The sequence below is a fragment of the Nerophis lumbriciformis genome, linkage group LG27 (genome assembly GCF_033978685.3).
Source record: "Nerophis lumbriciformis linkage group LG27, RoL_Nlum_v2.1, whole genome shotgun sequence".
Classification (NCBI taxonomy): domain Eukaryota; kingdom Metazoa; phylum Chordata; class Actinopteri; order Syngnathiformes; family Syngnathidae; genus Nerophis; species Nerophis lumbriciformis.
The window spans coordinates 20,057,354-20,075,820 of NC_084574.2; the positions used below are offsets into that span (position 1 = coordinate 20,057,354).

General features: G+C 43.9%; 1 protein-coding gene across 2 annotated transcripts in view; it reads left to right on the plus strand.

Moving 5' to 3' along the window:
* LOC133624650 (endonuclease V-like) overlaps nucleotides 1-18,467 on the plus strand; it is a 166,957-nt gene that overhangs the window by 31,962 nt on the left and 116,528 nt on the right. For both annotated transcript variants that reach the window (XM_061988417.2, XM_061988416.1), the window contains exons 6-7: nucleotides 1,882-1,950; nucleotides 2,078-2,206. In XM_061988417.2, coding sequence (XP_061844401.1) covers nucleotides 1,882-1,950; nucleotides 2,078-2,206 — 198 coding nt within the window. The remainder of the gene's footprint in view (nucleotides 1-1,881; nucleotides 1,951-2,077; nucleotides 2,207-18,467) is intronic.

Here is an 18,467-nt window from a genome sequence, read left to right on the forward strand (position 1 = left end):
CAATCTTCACAGCCAGCGTGAGATGGCATAACATTTTAGCTAGTATTGATGTTATTTGAACACTGATACAGTTTGCAGTTAAATAAAGGATGAGTGATCATCCCAGTAAACAAACTAAAGACTTTATAAACAAGTTGTGACAACGTTCACGACACATCCCTTGCTGCATTTTTCCTCACGTCATTAATTCTCAGTCACAGCAGCTGATGGACGCTGTATTGAGAAAATAAAAGCAACGTCAACTAGTTTTTCTTCTTCACTGTATACTTTTAGTGTGGGGACAAGTGCGTCTGTCTCCAATATTGTCCACACCTGTCTCCGTCTAAACACAGCAGTGCGCTCTTAAATTTAAATTTTTTTAGGGCTTTACGGCAAGTCACAAGGGTGGTCGCGGCTTTTGCCACGGTTGTCGTGTTTAAATTCGAGCACTGCATTAATAAAAATGTACAAAATAAAAACGTTCAACTGTTCACCGACACACGTACCACCGCTCTCATGTGCGCGCTATTGCAGCGCTTGTGCAAAAACAATGTCCGCGTATCTTAAGTTCCGGGCACTCAAAGCGGTATGGATATGACACATTTTTAGTTACTCTCATTAAACAATTTATTGAAGCAACAGAACATAAATCCAAGCTTTTTTCCAATTGTAATGGTGTAATGGTACATGAGTAATCATATTTTTCAGTCCGGTACATAGGTGTACTAAATTTGGTGGTGTTGAGTTGGTGTGGTAATTAGTTTTTTGGCGAAACCTTTTGGTCAAAATATTTCATTTAGTTAGGATCATGACGCAGTAAATTGAATGATGCGAACACATTGCTTACTGGATACAATTCAATATGCTTATTCTGCCTTGGAGACTTTTCATATGTAAAATGCAACTATGCTTTTTTCATACTTGTTTAAGTTGACAAATGTGCTGTTTTGGACTGCAATAAAGTTTGGTTAAGGACACTTGTTACATATGTCTAGCTTGTGTGCTTAGCTGTTGTGTAGCTGCTTGTTCCTCTTAGCCTATAGCCTACCATCTTTACCTTTTGTAAATGACTTCCCTGAAATACAAGAAAAGACAAACCTTTTGTACTTAATAGAGGACATTTAGGTGCTTAACTGCAGGTGTCAGAGATATTAGATGCAAGCCAATATCTTCCGGACTGATATCAATATCTGATATCGGACCAATATCCGATATCAATATCGAATCAGGACACCTCTATTAATTAAATACTTGGAATTTTCACCAAGTACAACAAACAAATCTGAAAGTGTCTCATTAGTGTCAGTGCGTGGACTATGGCGGCACAAATTACTGCGCAAATTGCTTTCCCAGGATGCAAAACAACTAGACTGGACTTGGCTTGAAGGTAAATTCATCTTTTATTTTTACTCTAACAAAAGAAACAAAAGGCGCGCACAAGGCGGAAGTACAAACTTGGCTAAGAAAACAAAACTAGCACTTGGGCAAAAACTATGAACATGAAACTGTGACATGAACAAACAAACACTTACTTGAAAAGCATGGAACTATGGCATGGAACACGTAGTCAATGGAGTAACAGGGATAACAGAGTTAATGTCGCCAGGCTGACTTCCTGACAACTGCAAGCCTAAATACTGGTGACATGATTAGTGAAAACAGGTGCGTGACTCAAAATATGAAACAGGTGAAACTAATGGTTGCTATGGTGACAAAACAAGGGAGTGAAAAAGCAGGAACTAAGTGACCAAAACCAAACAGACATGACTAAAACAAAACATGATCCCACAGACATGACAATTAGTTGCTTTTGTAATATGTATTTTAATTGTAAAGAGACTATGAGGACACCTTCTATGTTTACCTTCACAACCTGGATGTGTTTTTCCTTTGTGTTTGTAGATAGCTGCCCTGCAGAAAGGAGGAGACAGCTTTCCACTCATTGCAACCTCAGGAAAAGTGCTCGGAAAGGTGCGACAATGGATAAATGCACAAATGAATACTAAAACGCTGTGAAGTCCCTCTCTTCCACTCAAAGTGTGAACATGGACAACAAACCAAAAACGGTTGAAGTGTCACAGCCATTGTATGTTTGCAGGCGCTGCGTAGTTCGGACAAGAGCACAAAGCCGGTATATGTGTCAGTCGGCCATAAGATCAGTCTGGATACAGCTGTGCGCCTCACACACGCCTGTTGTCGCTTCCGAGTCCCAGAGCCAATCAGACAGGTAACAGAGAAGACACACAAACAACACACACTAACAGTGGCGTATGTCGGAACACTGACAAAAAGGTAATAAACCAGCACTGGCATGGAGCAACAGGTTAAACTAAAAAAAACAAAACCAGTGAAGTTGGCACGTTGTGTAAATGGTAAATAAAAACAGAATGCGATGATTTGCAAATCCTGCTGAATAGACTGTAAAGACATGATATTTAATGTTGAAACTGAGAAATGTAATTTTTTTTGCAAATAATCATTAACTCAGAATTTAATGGCAGCAACACATTGCAAAAAAGTTGGCACAGGGGCATTTTTACCACTTAAGGTTTCTTCTAAAAGTCGATGATTAATCAATCGATTTAGTATTTGCTAGTTGAACTTTACAGATCACAAAAACAGTAAATTTGGATCGCTAACGTTTTTAGCATAGATGAATGGAATTAACATAGAGAAAATTAGCATCATGGCTAACGGAGAAATATTTTTGTTTCATTATGAGACTGTGGTAGTACATAAACCTAGCTAGCTAGAGATATTGGCCCCAAAATCATTTAACAAGTACAGGAAGAGCTAGCTAGCTTGAGTGGAAGTCTGCTGGAGTAGTCTACAGTCATACAGCAGTGACGTGCGGTGAGGTTGATGGCTGGTGAGGCACTGACTTAATCACAGTCAGATTTACAAACATATGAACCCTAAAGAGTATCTTATTCACCATTTGATTGGCAGCAGTTAACGGGTTATGTTTAAAAGCTCATACCAGCATTCTTCCCTGCTTGGCATCAGCATCAAGGGTTGGAATTGGGGGTTAAATCACCAAAAATGATTCCCGGGCGCGGCGCCGCTGCTGCTCACTGCTCCCCTCACCTCCCAGGGGGTGATCAAGGGGATGGGTCAAATGCAGAGGACAAATTTCACCACACCTAGTGTGTGTGACAATCATTGGTACTTTAACTTGACTTTAACTTTACACATACAAACTGTAGCACACAAAAAAGCACATTTAATAAAAAAAACGTTATTATGGTCTTACCTTTACTTATAAATGAAGTTTATGCGCTGTTCCTTCTGAACAAAAGCATCGATAACTTGTTTATAGAAGTCTTCCTTATCTTTCTTCAGTTTTAAAAGTCTCTCTGTCTCGATGGAGATCTTCCTTTAATTATTACCTCCTGCTTCGATTGAAAGTCCAGTTTAGAAAACTGTTTTATTTTAGATATGTAATCCTCCATGTTAATAGTCCAGGCGAGAGGAAACAATAAACGATCGCTGCTAACTGTTGCTGCTTGTTGTCACTTATTCTGCAGCCGAGTAGTCGCAAAAATTATCTCTGGGATCACTAACGCCCTCTACCACCATGAGGCGGGATTACTGCGAGCCTCAGCCAGTGCGTCTTTGCAGCCGTTTTATGATTGCTCAGCACAAGAAATACGTTACACACATACAGTTGTTGACAAAATACACTGTACATTATATACCTCAGCTAACTAAACTATGGAAATGTATAATATAGTTCATATAGCAATACGGTCTCACTGCACAGCAGGCCAGCAGTTAGCGGAGTCATTGCGCAATCCATGGTGAGGCTCAACTGGCTGCTGATCACCGCAAGTCTCTTCTCTGTATTTGAACGGCAAATGTGAAAATTCAGCGATTTTGAATAAAAATAATCTAAAACTGGTGAAGTTAGATAGAAAATAGCTTTATAGTATAATCACTGGATACATATAACAATTTAATTAATTTTTTTTTTTTTTACTTTTTTTTTCTTTCCATGATGGCACGTGAGGCCCCGCCTCACCTGCCTCCCCTGACTGAACGTCACTGTCATACAGTAACAAGCAATTGCACCTCTATTAAACTTAAATACCATAGATCAAATATATTTACCCCAGTAATATCATCAACACTTACCGGAATGGATGAAGTCCTTGGGCTCAAATACTAGTGTGGCCTCAATAGCTCTGCTGTAGTGTGTAGCATGCTGGTAATTATCTGTGCATGTGATGGAAGAATGCACTGCACATGTGATGGAGGAATGCACCGTCCAGGGTTGAAATTCAACTGAATTTGCATAAAATCAGGTTGTTTTAGCTAATAATCATGCTGCAAGATCTAGCATGTTGCATTCAATGTTTATTCCCATTAATTTCCTATTAATTCCCGTTAATTCCCATGGAAAGTTTCCAACTTTGAATATTCCCGGAATTTTGCAACCTTAATGACAAAACAGAAATAGTGCAGCAGGGAAGTGCATAGTGGAGGTACAAAGCAAAAAGCACACCAAAGCAAAATGATCCAGAGAGGACTGGGCAACTGAAGACAGGTGTGTCCTGATTGCCAATCAGGGACAGGTGAAGGAGCCAGCGCTCAGACAAGAGAAGAGGTGGAGGAAGTGTGAAACAAAAATATGAGTTGCGGACAGGAAATAATACAGAAAGTAATAAAGTCCAAACTCTCATGTGAAATCATGACAAAATCCTACAAGTTTTTTCAGCCCAGTTAGGGTGTACCTCAGTCAGATTAGGGTCGGCATGCAGGTGTGCATCTCTTTCAAGCCTTTTGCTGTTGGCATGTACTCCCTGATGATTACCTTTTTGTTACTAAAGTAAACATGTTTTTATCAATACTTTTCAATTTGTGAGTTACATCTTTCATAGCACAAATGATCTGTTTAATTTAGTTTAGTCTTTATTTGAAGGGACAATGCACAGAGACATTAAGCTCAAAGACAGATATGTTCTGTACCAGATGATAGCTAAATATCTCATTTCCATTTGCAATCCCTGGTTACCTAAATTAAAAAGATAAAAAACATGCAATAAAATCATAACAATAACATTATACTGTAGCATGTAATCCAATTATGAAAAGCCATAAAATGCCCTTTCTTTGACACATACTTATACATTACAACCACCCCTCCTTTACATCATCACACATAGCCAATACATGCTCTTGCTCACATCTGTCATCCATCCATCCATCCATCTTCTTCCGCTTATCCGAGGTCGGGTCGCGGGGGCAGCAGCCTAAGCAGGGAAGCCCAGACTTCCCTCTCCCCAGCCACTTCGTCCAGCTCTTCCTGTGGGACCCCGAGGCGTTCCCAGGCCAGCCGGGAGACATAGTCTTCCCAACGTGTCCTGGGTCTTCCTCGCGGCCTCCTACCAGTCGGACGTGCCCTAAACACCTCCCTAGGGAGGCGTTCGGATGGCATCCTGACCAGATGCCCGAACCACCTCATCTGGCTCCTCTCGATGTGGAGGAGCAGCGGCTTTACTTTGAGCTCCTCCCGGATGGCAGAGCTTCTCACCCTATCTCTAAGGGAGAGCCCCGCCACCCGGCGGAGGAAACTCATTTCAGCCGCTTGTACCCGTGATCTTGTCCTTTCAGTCATAACCCAAAGCTCATGACCATAGGTGAGGATGGGAACGTAGATCGACCGGTAAATTGAGAGCTTTGCCTTCCGGCTCAGCTCCTTCTTCACCACAACGGACCGATACAGCGTCCGCATTACTGAAGACGCCGGACCGATCCGCCTGTCCATCTCACGATTCACTCTTCCCTCACTCGTGAACAAGACTCCGAGGTACTTGAACTCCTCCACTTGGGGCAAGATCTCCTCCCCAACCCGGAGATGGCACTCCACCCTTTTCCGGGCGAGAACCATGGACTCGGACTTGGAGGTGCTGATTCTCATCCCAGTCGCTTCACACTCAGCTGCGAACCGATCCAGTGAAAGCTGAAGATCCTGGCCAGATGAAGCCATCAGGACCACATCATCTGCAAAAAGCAGAGACCTAATCCTGCAGCCACCAAACCAGATCCCCTCAACGCCTTGACTGCGCCTAGAAATTCTGTCCATAAAGGTTATGAACAGAATCGGTGACAAAGGGCAGCCTTGGCGGAGTCCAACCCTCACTGGAAACGTGTCCGACTTACTACCGGCAATGCGGACCAAGCTCTGGCACTGATCATACAGGGAGCGGACTGCCACAATCAGACAGTCCGATACCCCATACTCTCTGAGCACTCCCCACAGGACTTCCCGAGGGACACGGTCGAATGCTTTCTCCAAGTCCACAAAACACATGTAGACTGGTTGGGCAAACTCCCATGCACCCTCAAGGACCCTGCCGAGAGTATAGAGCTGGTCCACAGTTCCACGACCAGGACGAAAACCACACTGTTCCTCCTGAATCCGAGGTTCGACTATCCGGCGTAGCCTCCTCTCCAGTACACCTGAATAGACCTTACCGGGAAGGCTGAGGAGTGTGATCCCACGATAGTTAGAACACACCCTCCGGTTCCCCTTCTTAAAGAGAGGAACCACCACCCCGGTCTGCCAATCCAGTGGTACCGCCCCCGATGTCCACGCGATGCTGCAGAGTCTTGTCAACCAAGACAGCCCCACAGCATCCAGAGCCTTAAGGAACTCTGGGCGGATCTCATCTACCCCCAGGGCCTTGCCACCGAGGAGCTTTTTAACTACCTCAGCAACCTCAGCCCCAGAAATAGGAGAGCCCACCACAGACTCCCCTGGCACTGCTTCCTCATAGGAAGACGTGTTGGTGGGATTGAGGAGGTCTTCGAAGTATTCCCTCCACCGATCCACAACATCCGCAGTCGAGGTCAGCAGAACACCATCCTCGCCATACACGGTGTTGATAGTGCACTGCTTCCCCTTCCTAAGGCGGCGGATGGTGGTCCAGAATTGCTTCGAAGCCGTCCGGAAGTCGTTTTCCATGGCCTCACCGAACTCCTCCCATGTCCGAGTTTTTGCCTCTGCGACCGCTGAAGCCGCACACCGCTTGGCCTGTCGGTACCTGTCCGCTGCCTCAGGAGTCCTATGAGCCAAAAGAACCCGATAGGACTCCTTCTTCAGCTTGACGGCATCCCTCACCGCCGGTGTCCACCAACGGGTTCTAGGATTACCGCCACGACAAGCACCAACTACCTTGCGGCCACAGCTCCAATCAGCCGCCTCGACAATAGAGGCGCGGAACATGGTTCATTCGGACTCAATGTCCAGCACCTCCCTCGTGACATGTTCAAAGTTCTTCCGGAGGTGGGAATTGAAACTCTCTCTGACAGGAGACTCTGCCAGACGTTCCCAGCAAACCCTCACAATGCGTTTGGGCCTGCCAGGTCTGTCCGGCATCCTCCCCCACCATCGCAGCCAACTCACCACCAGGTGGTGATCGGTAGAAAGCTCCGCCCCTCTCTTCACCCGAGTGTCCAAAACATGAGGCCGCAAATCCGATGACACAACTACAAAGTCGATCATGGAACTGCGGCCTAGGGTGTCCTGGTGCCAAGTGCACATATGGACACCCTTATGTTTGAACATGGTGTTCGTTATGGACAATCCGTGACGGGCACAAAAGTCCAATAACAAAACACCGCTCGGGTTCAGATCCGGGCAGCCATTCTTCCCAATCACGCCTCTCCAGGTTTCACTGTCGCTGCCAACATGAGCATTGAAGTCCCCCAGTAGAACGAGGGAATCACCCGGGGGAGCACTCTCAAGTACTCCCTCGAGTGAATCCAAAAAGGGTGGGTACTCTGAGCTGCGGTTTGGCGCGTAAGCGCAAACCACAGTCAGGACCCGTTCCCCAACCCGAAGGCGGACGGAAGCTACCCTCTCGTCCACCGGGTTGAACTCCAACGTACAGGCTCTGAGCCTGGGGGAAACAAGAATTGCCACCCCAGCCCGTCGCCTCTCACTGCCGGCAACGCCAGAGTGGAAGAGAGTCCAGCCCCTCTCGAGAGAACTGATTCCAGAGCCCTTGCTGTGCGTCGAAGTGAGTCCGACTATATCTAGTCGGAACTTCTCCACCTCGCGCACTAGCTCAGGCTCCTTCCCCCCCAGCGAGGTGACGTTCCACGTCCCAAGAGCTAGCTTCTGTAGCCGAGGATCGGACCGCCAAGTGCCCTGCCCTCGGCTGCCGCCCAGCTCACATCGCACCCGACCTCTATGGCCCCTGCTATGGGTGGTGAGCCCATTGGAGGGGGGACCCACGTTGCCTCTTCGGGCTGTGCCCGGCCGGGCCCCATGGGGACAGGCCCGGCCACCAGGCGCTCGCCATCGTGCCCCACCTCCGGGCCTGGCTCCAGAGGGGGGCCCCGGTGACCCGCGTCCAGGCAAGGGAAATCTGGGTTCCTTAATCGTTTTCATCATAGAGGTCTTCGAGCTGCTCTTTGTCTGATCCCTCACCTAGGACCAGTTTGTCTTGGGAGACCCTACCAGGGGGCATCAAGCCCCCGGACAACATAGCTCCTAGGATCATTGGGACACGCAAACTCCTCTACCACGTTAAGGTGGCAGCTCAGAGAGGAGTACATCTGTCATCATTTCTAAAAACAACTATGATTTTAACACACGCCTCACAGCTTACAATAAAAATGTTCTCATGCATAAATATAATACACATTAAGTTGACATGTCCAACATAGTGCACACCTCAGTGACCGTGGGAGCAACTTTGATTGCTCCAAAGCCACTTTTTAACTTCAATTATGAATGAAGAATAATCTGTTAGACTTTTCAAGTTTTTTGTGAGGTCGTTTCATTCCTTTATCGCTTTATATGAAAAGGCTGATCGTGTAAAATAGGTTTTACATCTGGGTACGCTACACTGCCCCCTGGTGGAGGCTCGTGTGTTTCTTGTTGTCACAGCAGATGTGAACTGGACAAAGTGCCTAAGTGGCGCTGGTGCAGTGTTATTTAGGATTCGATGGGCCATTCGTATTGAGGCTAATCTCTGAATGTTAGCAAAATTTAACGATCTATATATTGAAGAACTAAACAGTGATGGAGATGTTGTGGTTTTCGGTCAAGGATTTTGAGCGATTGTTTGTGCAAGGTTTCCAATGGCCTCAGTCATTTTGCTTGCCTGGGACCAACATGTTATACAATAATAAAAACAAGACATAATCATTGCATTAAAATAAGTTTCAGCTGCCTCCAGCGTTTACGAATTCCTTATACTTTTGAACATTTTTATGTTGTACTTAAAGAGGGGTCAGTGCGTCTGCCTCACAATACGAAGGTCTTGAGTAGTCGTGAGTTCAATCCCGGCCTCGGGATCTTTCTGTGTGGAGTTTGCATGTTCTCCCCATGACTGCGTGGGTTCCCTCCGGGTACTCCGGCATCCTCCCACTTCCAAAGACATGCACCTGGGGATAGGTTGATTGGCAACACTAAATTGGCCCTAGTGTGTGAATGTGAGTGTAAATGTTGTCTGTCTATCTGTGTTGGCCCTGCGATGAGGTGGCGACTTGTCCAGGGTGTACACCGCCTTTCGCCCGATTGTAGCTGAGATAGGCTCCAGCGCCCCCCGCGACCCCGAAGGGAATAAGCGGTAGAAAATGGATGGATGGATGGATGTTGTACTTAAGTCTCTGGCACATCTGTTTGGGTCTAAAATGACACCCAGGTAATGATAATCACTAACATTTTGTATTATTTCCTTATAACATTTATATTTGGAAAGGATGACGCTTTAGGTCTGCTCAGTGGCCTTGTGGTTAGACTGTCAGCTCAGAGATCGGTAGGTTGTGAGTTCAAACCCAAAGACTATAAAAATGGGACCCATTACCTCCCTGCTTGGCACTCAGCATCAAGGGTTGGAATTAGGGGTTAAATCACCAAAATGATTCCCGAGCGCGGCCACTCTGCTGCTCACTGCTCCCCTCACCTCCCAGGGGTTGGAACAAGGGGTTGGGTCAAATGCAGAGGGTAATTTTACCACACCTAGTGTGTGTGTGACTATCAGTGGTAATTTAACTTTTTTTTTTTTAAATGTATATTTCCATCCATCTTCTTCCGCTTATCCGAGGTCTGATCGCGGGGGCAGCAGCCTAAGCAGAGAAGCCCAGACTTCCCTCTCCCCAGCCACTTCGTCCAGCTCCTCCCGGGGGATCCCGAGGCGTTCCCAGGCCAGCCGGGAGACATAGTCTTCCCAACGTGTCCTGGGTCTTCCCCGTGGCCTCCTACCGGTCGGGCGTGCCCTAAACACCTCCCTAGGGAGGCGTTCGGGTGGCATCCTGACCAGATGCTCGAACCACCTCATCTGGCTCCTCTCGATATGGAGGAGCAGCAGCTTTACTTTGAGCTCCTCCCGGATGACAGAGCTTCTCACCCAATCTCTAAAGGAGAGCCCCTCCACCCGGCGGAGGAAACTCATTTCGGCCGCTTGTACCCATGATCGTGTCCTTTCGGTCATGACCCAAAGCTCATGACCATAGGTGAGGAGGTGAACGTAGATCGACCGGTAAATTGAGAGCTTTGCCTTCCGGCTCAGCTCCTTCTTCACCACAACGGATCGATACAGCGTTCGCATTACTGAAGACGCTGCACCGATCAACCTGTCGATCTCACGATCCACTCTTCTCTCACTCGTGAACAAGACTCCTAGGTACTTGAACTCCTCCACATGGGGCAAGATCTCCTCCCCAACCCGGAGATGGCACTCCACCCTTTTCCGGGCGAGAACCATGGACTTGGAGGTGCTGATTCTCATCCCAGTCGCTTCACACTCGGCTGCGAACCGATCCAGTGAGAGCTGAAGATCCTGGCCAGATGAAGCCATCAGGACCACATCATCTGCAAAAAGCAGAGACCTAATCCTGCAGCCACCAAACCAGATCCCCTCAACACCCTGACTGCCACTAGAAATTCTGTCCATAAAAGTTATAATTAGAATCGGTGACAAAGGGCAGCCTTGGCAGACTCCAACCCTCACTGGAAACGGGTCCGGGTTTTTTATATTTCTTTACAAAATACATTGTTGCAGTTTTCTTAATGTTTAATGTAAGACTAGAGTCACGTAGCCATCTTGCCACCTTCTCCATGGCTGCTGTAAGTTTTTGGGCAACCTGTCATGCAAGGATTAAAGTGACATTGCAGTTAGCTTCCGAGATTGTGAGCATTTATCGTTAAGGAAATTCTCTTTTTTTGTCCACGAGATGCAATTGTTTATTCACCTGGTAGTGGTAAGAATATTACTGCAATATGTGTTGAATTGCTTGTTTCTCCCTTTTATTAGTCGTCTCCACCGTGTATTGGCAGAAATTCTCCACCCTTGGAACAAGATATGCTGGTGTTGAAAACTCCTGTTATTTTTGTAGCTCTCATGAGAAGACTCAGCAGAGATATTGCTTTGACAGCGTCAGGTCTTATTGAAACACCCACGTTTTTTAGGTAGGAAGCAAAACGAGACCAGGTTGTGCTGAGCTGCTGTTCGAGCTCTTTCCTTCCCCTCTCGTCCACTCGGCTGCGCTGTGTTTCCACTCTTCAGCATCCTTCTGTACTTTGTACTGCTACAGAAGCACATCTGCACACACATTTTCAAATCAGTTGCAGACGCAGAAGCATGTATAATGTTTCTTTCACCACAGTGTGAGCCTGGTCCTTGTCGCTTGTAGGAGGGGAGGGGAGGTGTCTGAGTGGCAGCAGCAGATTGTGGACTGCACAGGACAACTCTAACCTTCTTTACACTCTAATTTATTCTCTCTGTTCAAACATTGTTTCTCCCCTTGAATACAGGGAGTATAATGGGTCTATGTCCGAAGCCCAAAACCAGTGAATTCTGCAGGTTGTGTAAATTGTAAATAAAAACAGAATACAATGATTTGTAAATTCTTTTCAACCTATATTCAATTGAATAGACTGCAAAGACAAGATACTTAACATTCAAACTGGTAAACTTTGTTATTTTTTTGCAAATATTAGCTCATTTGGAATTTGATGCCTGCAACATGTTTCAAAAAATCTGGCCCAAGTGGCAAAAAAGGAATGCTCATCAAACACTTATTTGGAACATCCCACAGGTGAACAGGCTAATTAGGAACAGATGGGTGCCATGATTGGGTATAAAAGAATCTGGAGAAATCACTGCAAGTAAGCGGCAATGCCCGTGACCTTCGATCCCTCAGGCGGTACTGCATAAAAAAGCAACATCAGTACGTAAAGGATATCCCCACATAGGCTCAGGAACACTTCAGAAAATCACTGTCAGTAACAACAATTCCTCGCTACATCTGTAAGTGCAAGTTAAAACTCTACTATGCAAAGCGAAAGCCATTTATCAACAACACCCAGAAACGCCGCCGGCTTCGCTGGGCCCGAGCTCATCTAAGATGGACTGAGTCCACATTTGAAATTGTTTTTGTAAAATGTGGACATTGTGTCCTCCGGACCAAAGAGGAAAAGAACCATTCGGACAGTTCTAGGCGCAAAGTTCAAAAGCCAGCATCTGTGATGGTATGGGGGTGTATTAGTGCCCAAGACATGGGTGACTTACACATCTGTGAAGGCACCATTAATGCTGATACATACATGTTTTGGAGTGACATATGTTGCCATCCAGGCAAGACAATGCCAAGCCACGTGTTACAACAGCGTGGCGTCATAGTAAAAGAGTGCGGGTACTAGACCGGCCTGCCTGTAGTCCAGACCTGTCTCCCATTGAAAATGTGTGGCGCATTATGAAGCCTAAAATACGACAACAGAGAACCCGGACTGTTGAACAACTTAAGCTGTACATCAAGCAAGAATGGGAAAGAATTCCACCTGAAAAGCTTCAAAAATTGGTCTCCTCAGTTCCCAAACGTTTACTGAGTGTTGTTAAAAGGAAAGGCGATGTAACACAGTGGTAAAAATGCCCCTGTGCCAACTTTTTTGCAATGTGTTGCTGCCATTAAATTCTAAGTTAATGATTATTTGCAAAAAACAATTACTTTCTCAGTTCCAACATTAAATATCTTGTCTTTGCAGTCTATTCAATGGAATACAAGTGGAAAAAGATTTGCAAATCATTGTATTCTGTTTTTATTTACCATTTACACAACGTGCCAACGTCACTGGTTTTGGGTTTTGTACATAACAGTACAATTCCAAACCAATCCCAGCCAAGCAACACTCCAAATAGCAATCCACAGAGCAATTGAGAGGGCACACAAGCACAACACAAAAAACAAAAAGGTCAAACAAATAATGACTGTCAACAACAGCATCAATAAAAATATGAATACAACATAACTGTGATTAAAAAGACTAAACAACAATAAGCAAACAAATGACTGTTATTACCACTCATCATTTCCATCGCCATCACAGCCATTCATAAAAACAATGGTGTCACAGAGGCTTAAACTTGTATTGCGTCTCATAAGCTTGACAACACACTGTATCCAATATTTACCACAGTAAAGAAACAGTCATTATTTAGAATCATTTAATAGTTGAAACAAATAATGGATCCTATATTCGGCAGCACTGTGGATAGGGGTTAGTGCATGTGCCTCACAATACTAAGGTCCTGAGTTTGATCCCGGGCTCGGGGTCTTTCTGTTTGGAGTTTGCATGTTCTCCCCGTGACTGCGTGGGTTCCCTCCGGGTACTCCGGCTTCCTCCCACCTCCAAAGACATGCACCTGGGGATAGGTTGATTGGCAACACTAAATTGGCCCTAGTGTGTGAATGTGAGTGTGAATGTTATCTGTGTTGGCCCTGCGATGAGGTGGCGACTTGTCCAGGGTGTACCCCGCCTTCCGCCCGAATGCAGCTGAGATAGGCTCCAGCACCGCCCGCGACCCCGGAAGGGACAAGCTGTAGAAAATGGATGGATGGATCCCATATTCCAAGTCTATGATTATTATCTAATCTAATCAGTATGACTTAGACCAGGGTTGTCAAACTAATTTTCATTGAGGGCCACATTGTCGTTATGGCTGCCCTCAGAGGGAATGATATATGAATTTGCCTATGCATTTGATTATTACACATATTTTTTACCTACACTGTAAAAAAAAATCTGTATTTTTTTACAGTAAAAAAATAGAAACTCAATCACTAGAATTGTACTATAAAATGTACAGTGTTTCTTGCAACATATTACGGTAAATGGAAACACTTTACCATCGTTTTTATTTCATTCTGGCAACTGAGCTGCCAATTTTTTACCCTTTAAAAAAACTGTGATACTGTTTTACCATTAACAATAAAAATAACAACCATAGATCAGGGGTGTCAAACGTACGGCCCGAGGGCTGGATCAGGCCCGCAAACAGGTTTTATCCGGCCTGCGGGATGATTTTGCAAAGTATAAAAATTAACCTGAAATTTTTGAATGAAAAAAAACTGCTGTTATAAATGTGTCCACTAGATGTCACAACAGAAATTATTTGTATATTTGTAGATTATGCTACATACAGTATGTACAAAATAAACCACACAATGTTAGTACATCAGTCAAGGAAAATGATCAAACTACATAAATAACATCCTGTAATTTTATTTTAAGATACAATTTTTTATCTCGATACATTGAAAATTAACACCAAAGAGTTGACTGATTAACATTATCACATAATTTATTCAGAAAATATAAATAACGCAAATAAAGATAGAATACTATTAACGGCAACATGTAAGTGTAAAAATAACCCCAACAACATTATGATTTGTACATTTTCAGAATGTGCTTGTTCTATTTTTAAACTAAGAAAACAATCTGAAGTTGTCTTTATTTTTAAGTTATCGTGCCGGGATTTTACCAGTCCGGCCCACTTGGGAGTAGATTTTTCTCCATGTGGCCCCCCATCTAAAATGAGTTTGACACCCCATAGATCTTACAGTAATAACTGGCAGCTCAGTCGACAGAACTTCCCGTAAAAAAAACAGTGGTAGAGTTTTTTTCAATTTTATAGTAATCTGCTGTAAAAAACATGTATTGTCATTTTTACAGTGTACAATTTGATGGATAACTTGCTCTAAAACAATAAGTCAAGCAGAAATTTAAGTATTTTAACAAGATAAAATGTTTGGAAAGTATGATCATATATATTCTTTGCTATATTGGATAATATTACAGTTTAAAAGGTATGCAATTACATGCATTTTTTCCTGTTAAAATGGAAAGAACAAATACATTTAGTAAGAAAAGATAAAGTACTTTATTGAAACATATTAATTCCAGGCCTTTGTGGGCCACATAAAATGATGTGGCGGGCCAGATCTGGCCCCCTGGCCTTGAGTTTGATATCTCTGAGTTAGACCATCAATGTCTATCCATTTTTTAAATATTACTGTTTTGGACAAGCGGTAGAAGATGGATGGATGGATGGATGTTTTTGTTATGATGCATATTGACAGAATTACAATTTTACTATTTGATGACACATTACTAAATTGATGCTGATATCCAAACCACAGAAAACAAACAAATGAACAGCGTTCAGTGTTTTGATGTAGGAATCATCACAATCTGACTTGACTTTGGAAACTGATCAGGGCTTCTGTACACAACCTCTTGGATTTTCAAAACCATTCAGAGCTTGATGCAGGTCTGGGCCATTCCAAAACGTTCATTATCTGCTGAGGCTCTGAATTTTGGGTCTTCAAAAGGTGAAATTCCTTTTCATCTTTCAAGCAGAAGGCCTGATAGCATGTGTTAGAACTGACTGGGATCAGATTCTGCTGAGGAAAAACATAGCATAGCAGTGTGAAAAGTGGTGCTCTTTTGGTGGTTCCATTGCAGTGTTGATGTTAAAGTACACATTTTCAGACTTGGACATGGTGCTTGTTTTGGGAAGATTTAATCTCTTGCATTTTTTATGTGCATTTTTTTCATCCGGGACGTGTTCCGCTATTTGCTGGAATTTGAAAGAATACAAAATTGATGTCTCTGCTTGTTGCTACAGTATGTTGCTGAAAGTCTCTGTGCTAATGGACCCCTGTGTTCTCTTCTCGCTTTTGTCTCTGCTGTTGTCACCACGAGATAAACTCCCCAAGTCCCAAGAGGGACTGAACGAGTCCCATCATTAAATAGTAAAGGTTGATGGGTGAATGTTCACTATAGGAGAATACAAAACCCAAAACCAGTGAAGTTGGCACGTTGTGTAAATGGTAAATAAAAACAGAATACAATGATTTGCAAATCCTTTTCAACTTATATTCAATTGAATAGACTGCAAAGACAAGATATTTAACGTTGGAACTGACAAATAATCATTAACTTAGAATTTAATGGCAGCAACACATTGCAAAAAAGTTGGTACAGGGGCATTTTTACCACTGTGTTACACGGCCTTTCCTTTTAACAACACTCAGTAAACGTTTGGGAACTGAGGAGACCAATTTCTGAAGCTTTTCAGGTGGAATTCTTTCCCATTCTTGTTTGATGTACAGCTTAAGTTGTTCAACAGTCCGGGGTCTCCGTTGTGGTATTTTAGGCTTCATAATGTGCCACACATTTTCAATGGGAGACAGGACAGGACTACAGGCAGGCCAGTCTAGTACCCGCACTCTTTTACTATGAAACCACGCTGTTGTAACACGTGGCTTGGCATTGTCTGACTGAAATAAGCAGGGGCGTCCATGAAAAGGACGTTGCTTGGATGGCAACATATGTTACTCCAAAACCTGTATGTACCTTTCAGCATTAATGGTGCCTTCACAGATGTGTAAGTTACCCATGCCTTGGGCACTAATACACCCCATACCATCACAGATGCTGGCTTTTCAACTTTGCGCCTATAACAGTCCGTATGGTTCTTTTCCTCTTTGCTCCGGAGGACACAACGTCCACAGATATTACGGACCGTAGATGGCGAAGTCCCTAAATTCCTTGCAATAGCTCGTTGAGAAATGTTGTTATTAAACTGTTGGACAATTTGCTCACACATTTGTTCACAAAGTGGTGACCCTCGCCCCATCCTTGTTTGTGAATGACTGAGTATTTCATGGAAGCTGCTTTTATACCCAATCATGGCACCCACTTGTTCACCTGTGGGATGTTCCAAATAAGTGTTTGATGAGCATTCCTCAACTTTCTACGTCTTTTTTGCCACTTGTGCCAGCTTTTTTGAAACATGTTGCAGGCATCAAATTCTAAATGAGCTAATATTTGCAAAAAATAACAAAATTTACCAGTTCGAACGTTAAATATATTGTTTTTGCAGTCTATTCAATTGAATATAAGTTGAAAAGGATTTGCAAATCATTGTATTCTGTTTTTATTTACCATTTACACAACGTGCCAACTTCACTGGTTTTGGGTTTTGTATATCCGCTCCTATTCTCACACTCTTATGTGTCCCATGTCCCCATGGAAGTAGAAGATTGTCATGCTATTATCTCAAGACATCCTTTGTTTTGTTTTTGTTTATTCCTCTAACTTTTGGGCACTGGCAGTAAAAGCGTTTGAATCAGAGTCAGGCCATTTCACAGGGTGATGATCCCTCCAAGTCCACAAAACACAAACCAGAGAAGCAAACTTCTATGCACCCTCTAGGACCCTTTCAAGGTTCTAGTTTTGCACGACCAGAAAATGGACCGTATCCATTGCATTTGTGTCCTCAGACTACTTCCTCCGTGGAACGTGTGTCAGTGGACTTGAGAAGAACTTCACAGTTGTCACAGTCTGTGTTTGTCTTGACCTAAAAGAAGCCCGTTTCGTATGGAAAAATGCAGGTAACGCAAAAAAAACCTAAAGATGTGCAGCTAGGAAGTGCACAAAGAGCAAACTTGTGTATAAAAAGTGACCAGGCCCTGTCCAGAAAAGCATAAGAAGAATTCTGATTGGCAACCAGGGATAAGAACAAGTGCTCAGACCAGAGGAATGGAGGCAAATAAAAAGTGGAATGAAAAAAATAGGTGTGCAGGACAGGAAATAATACAACTTCAATGAAATTAATAATAACTGTCATGTGAGATCTTTCACAATTTGCAATTTAAGATTGTCAGTCTGTATTAAGTAGCCTACTTTCTCAATATTTAAAGTTGTCTTGAAAAATCCCCTTGAAAGAGAAGTAAGAGTACCGTATTTTCCGGACCATAGGGCGCACCAGATTATAAGGCGCACTACCGATGAGCGGGTCTATTCAGGTCGGGTCTCTTTTCATACAAAAGGCGCACCGGATTTTAAAGTGCATAATCAATCAATCAATCTATCAATGTTTATTTATATAGCCCTAAATCACACACATGTCTCAAAGGGCTGCACAAGCCACAGCGACATCCTCGGTTCAGAGCCCACATAAGGGCAAGGAAAAACTCACAACCCAGTGGGATGTCAATGTGAATGACTATGACACCCCCCCCCCCCCCCTCCCCTAGGGGAGACCGGATGTAATGGACATCGAGTGGGTCTAGCATAATATTGTGAAAATCCAGTCCTTAGTAGATCTAACATAATAGTGAGAGTCCAGTCCATAGTGGATCTAACATAATAGTGAGAGTCCAGTCCATAGTAGATCTAACAT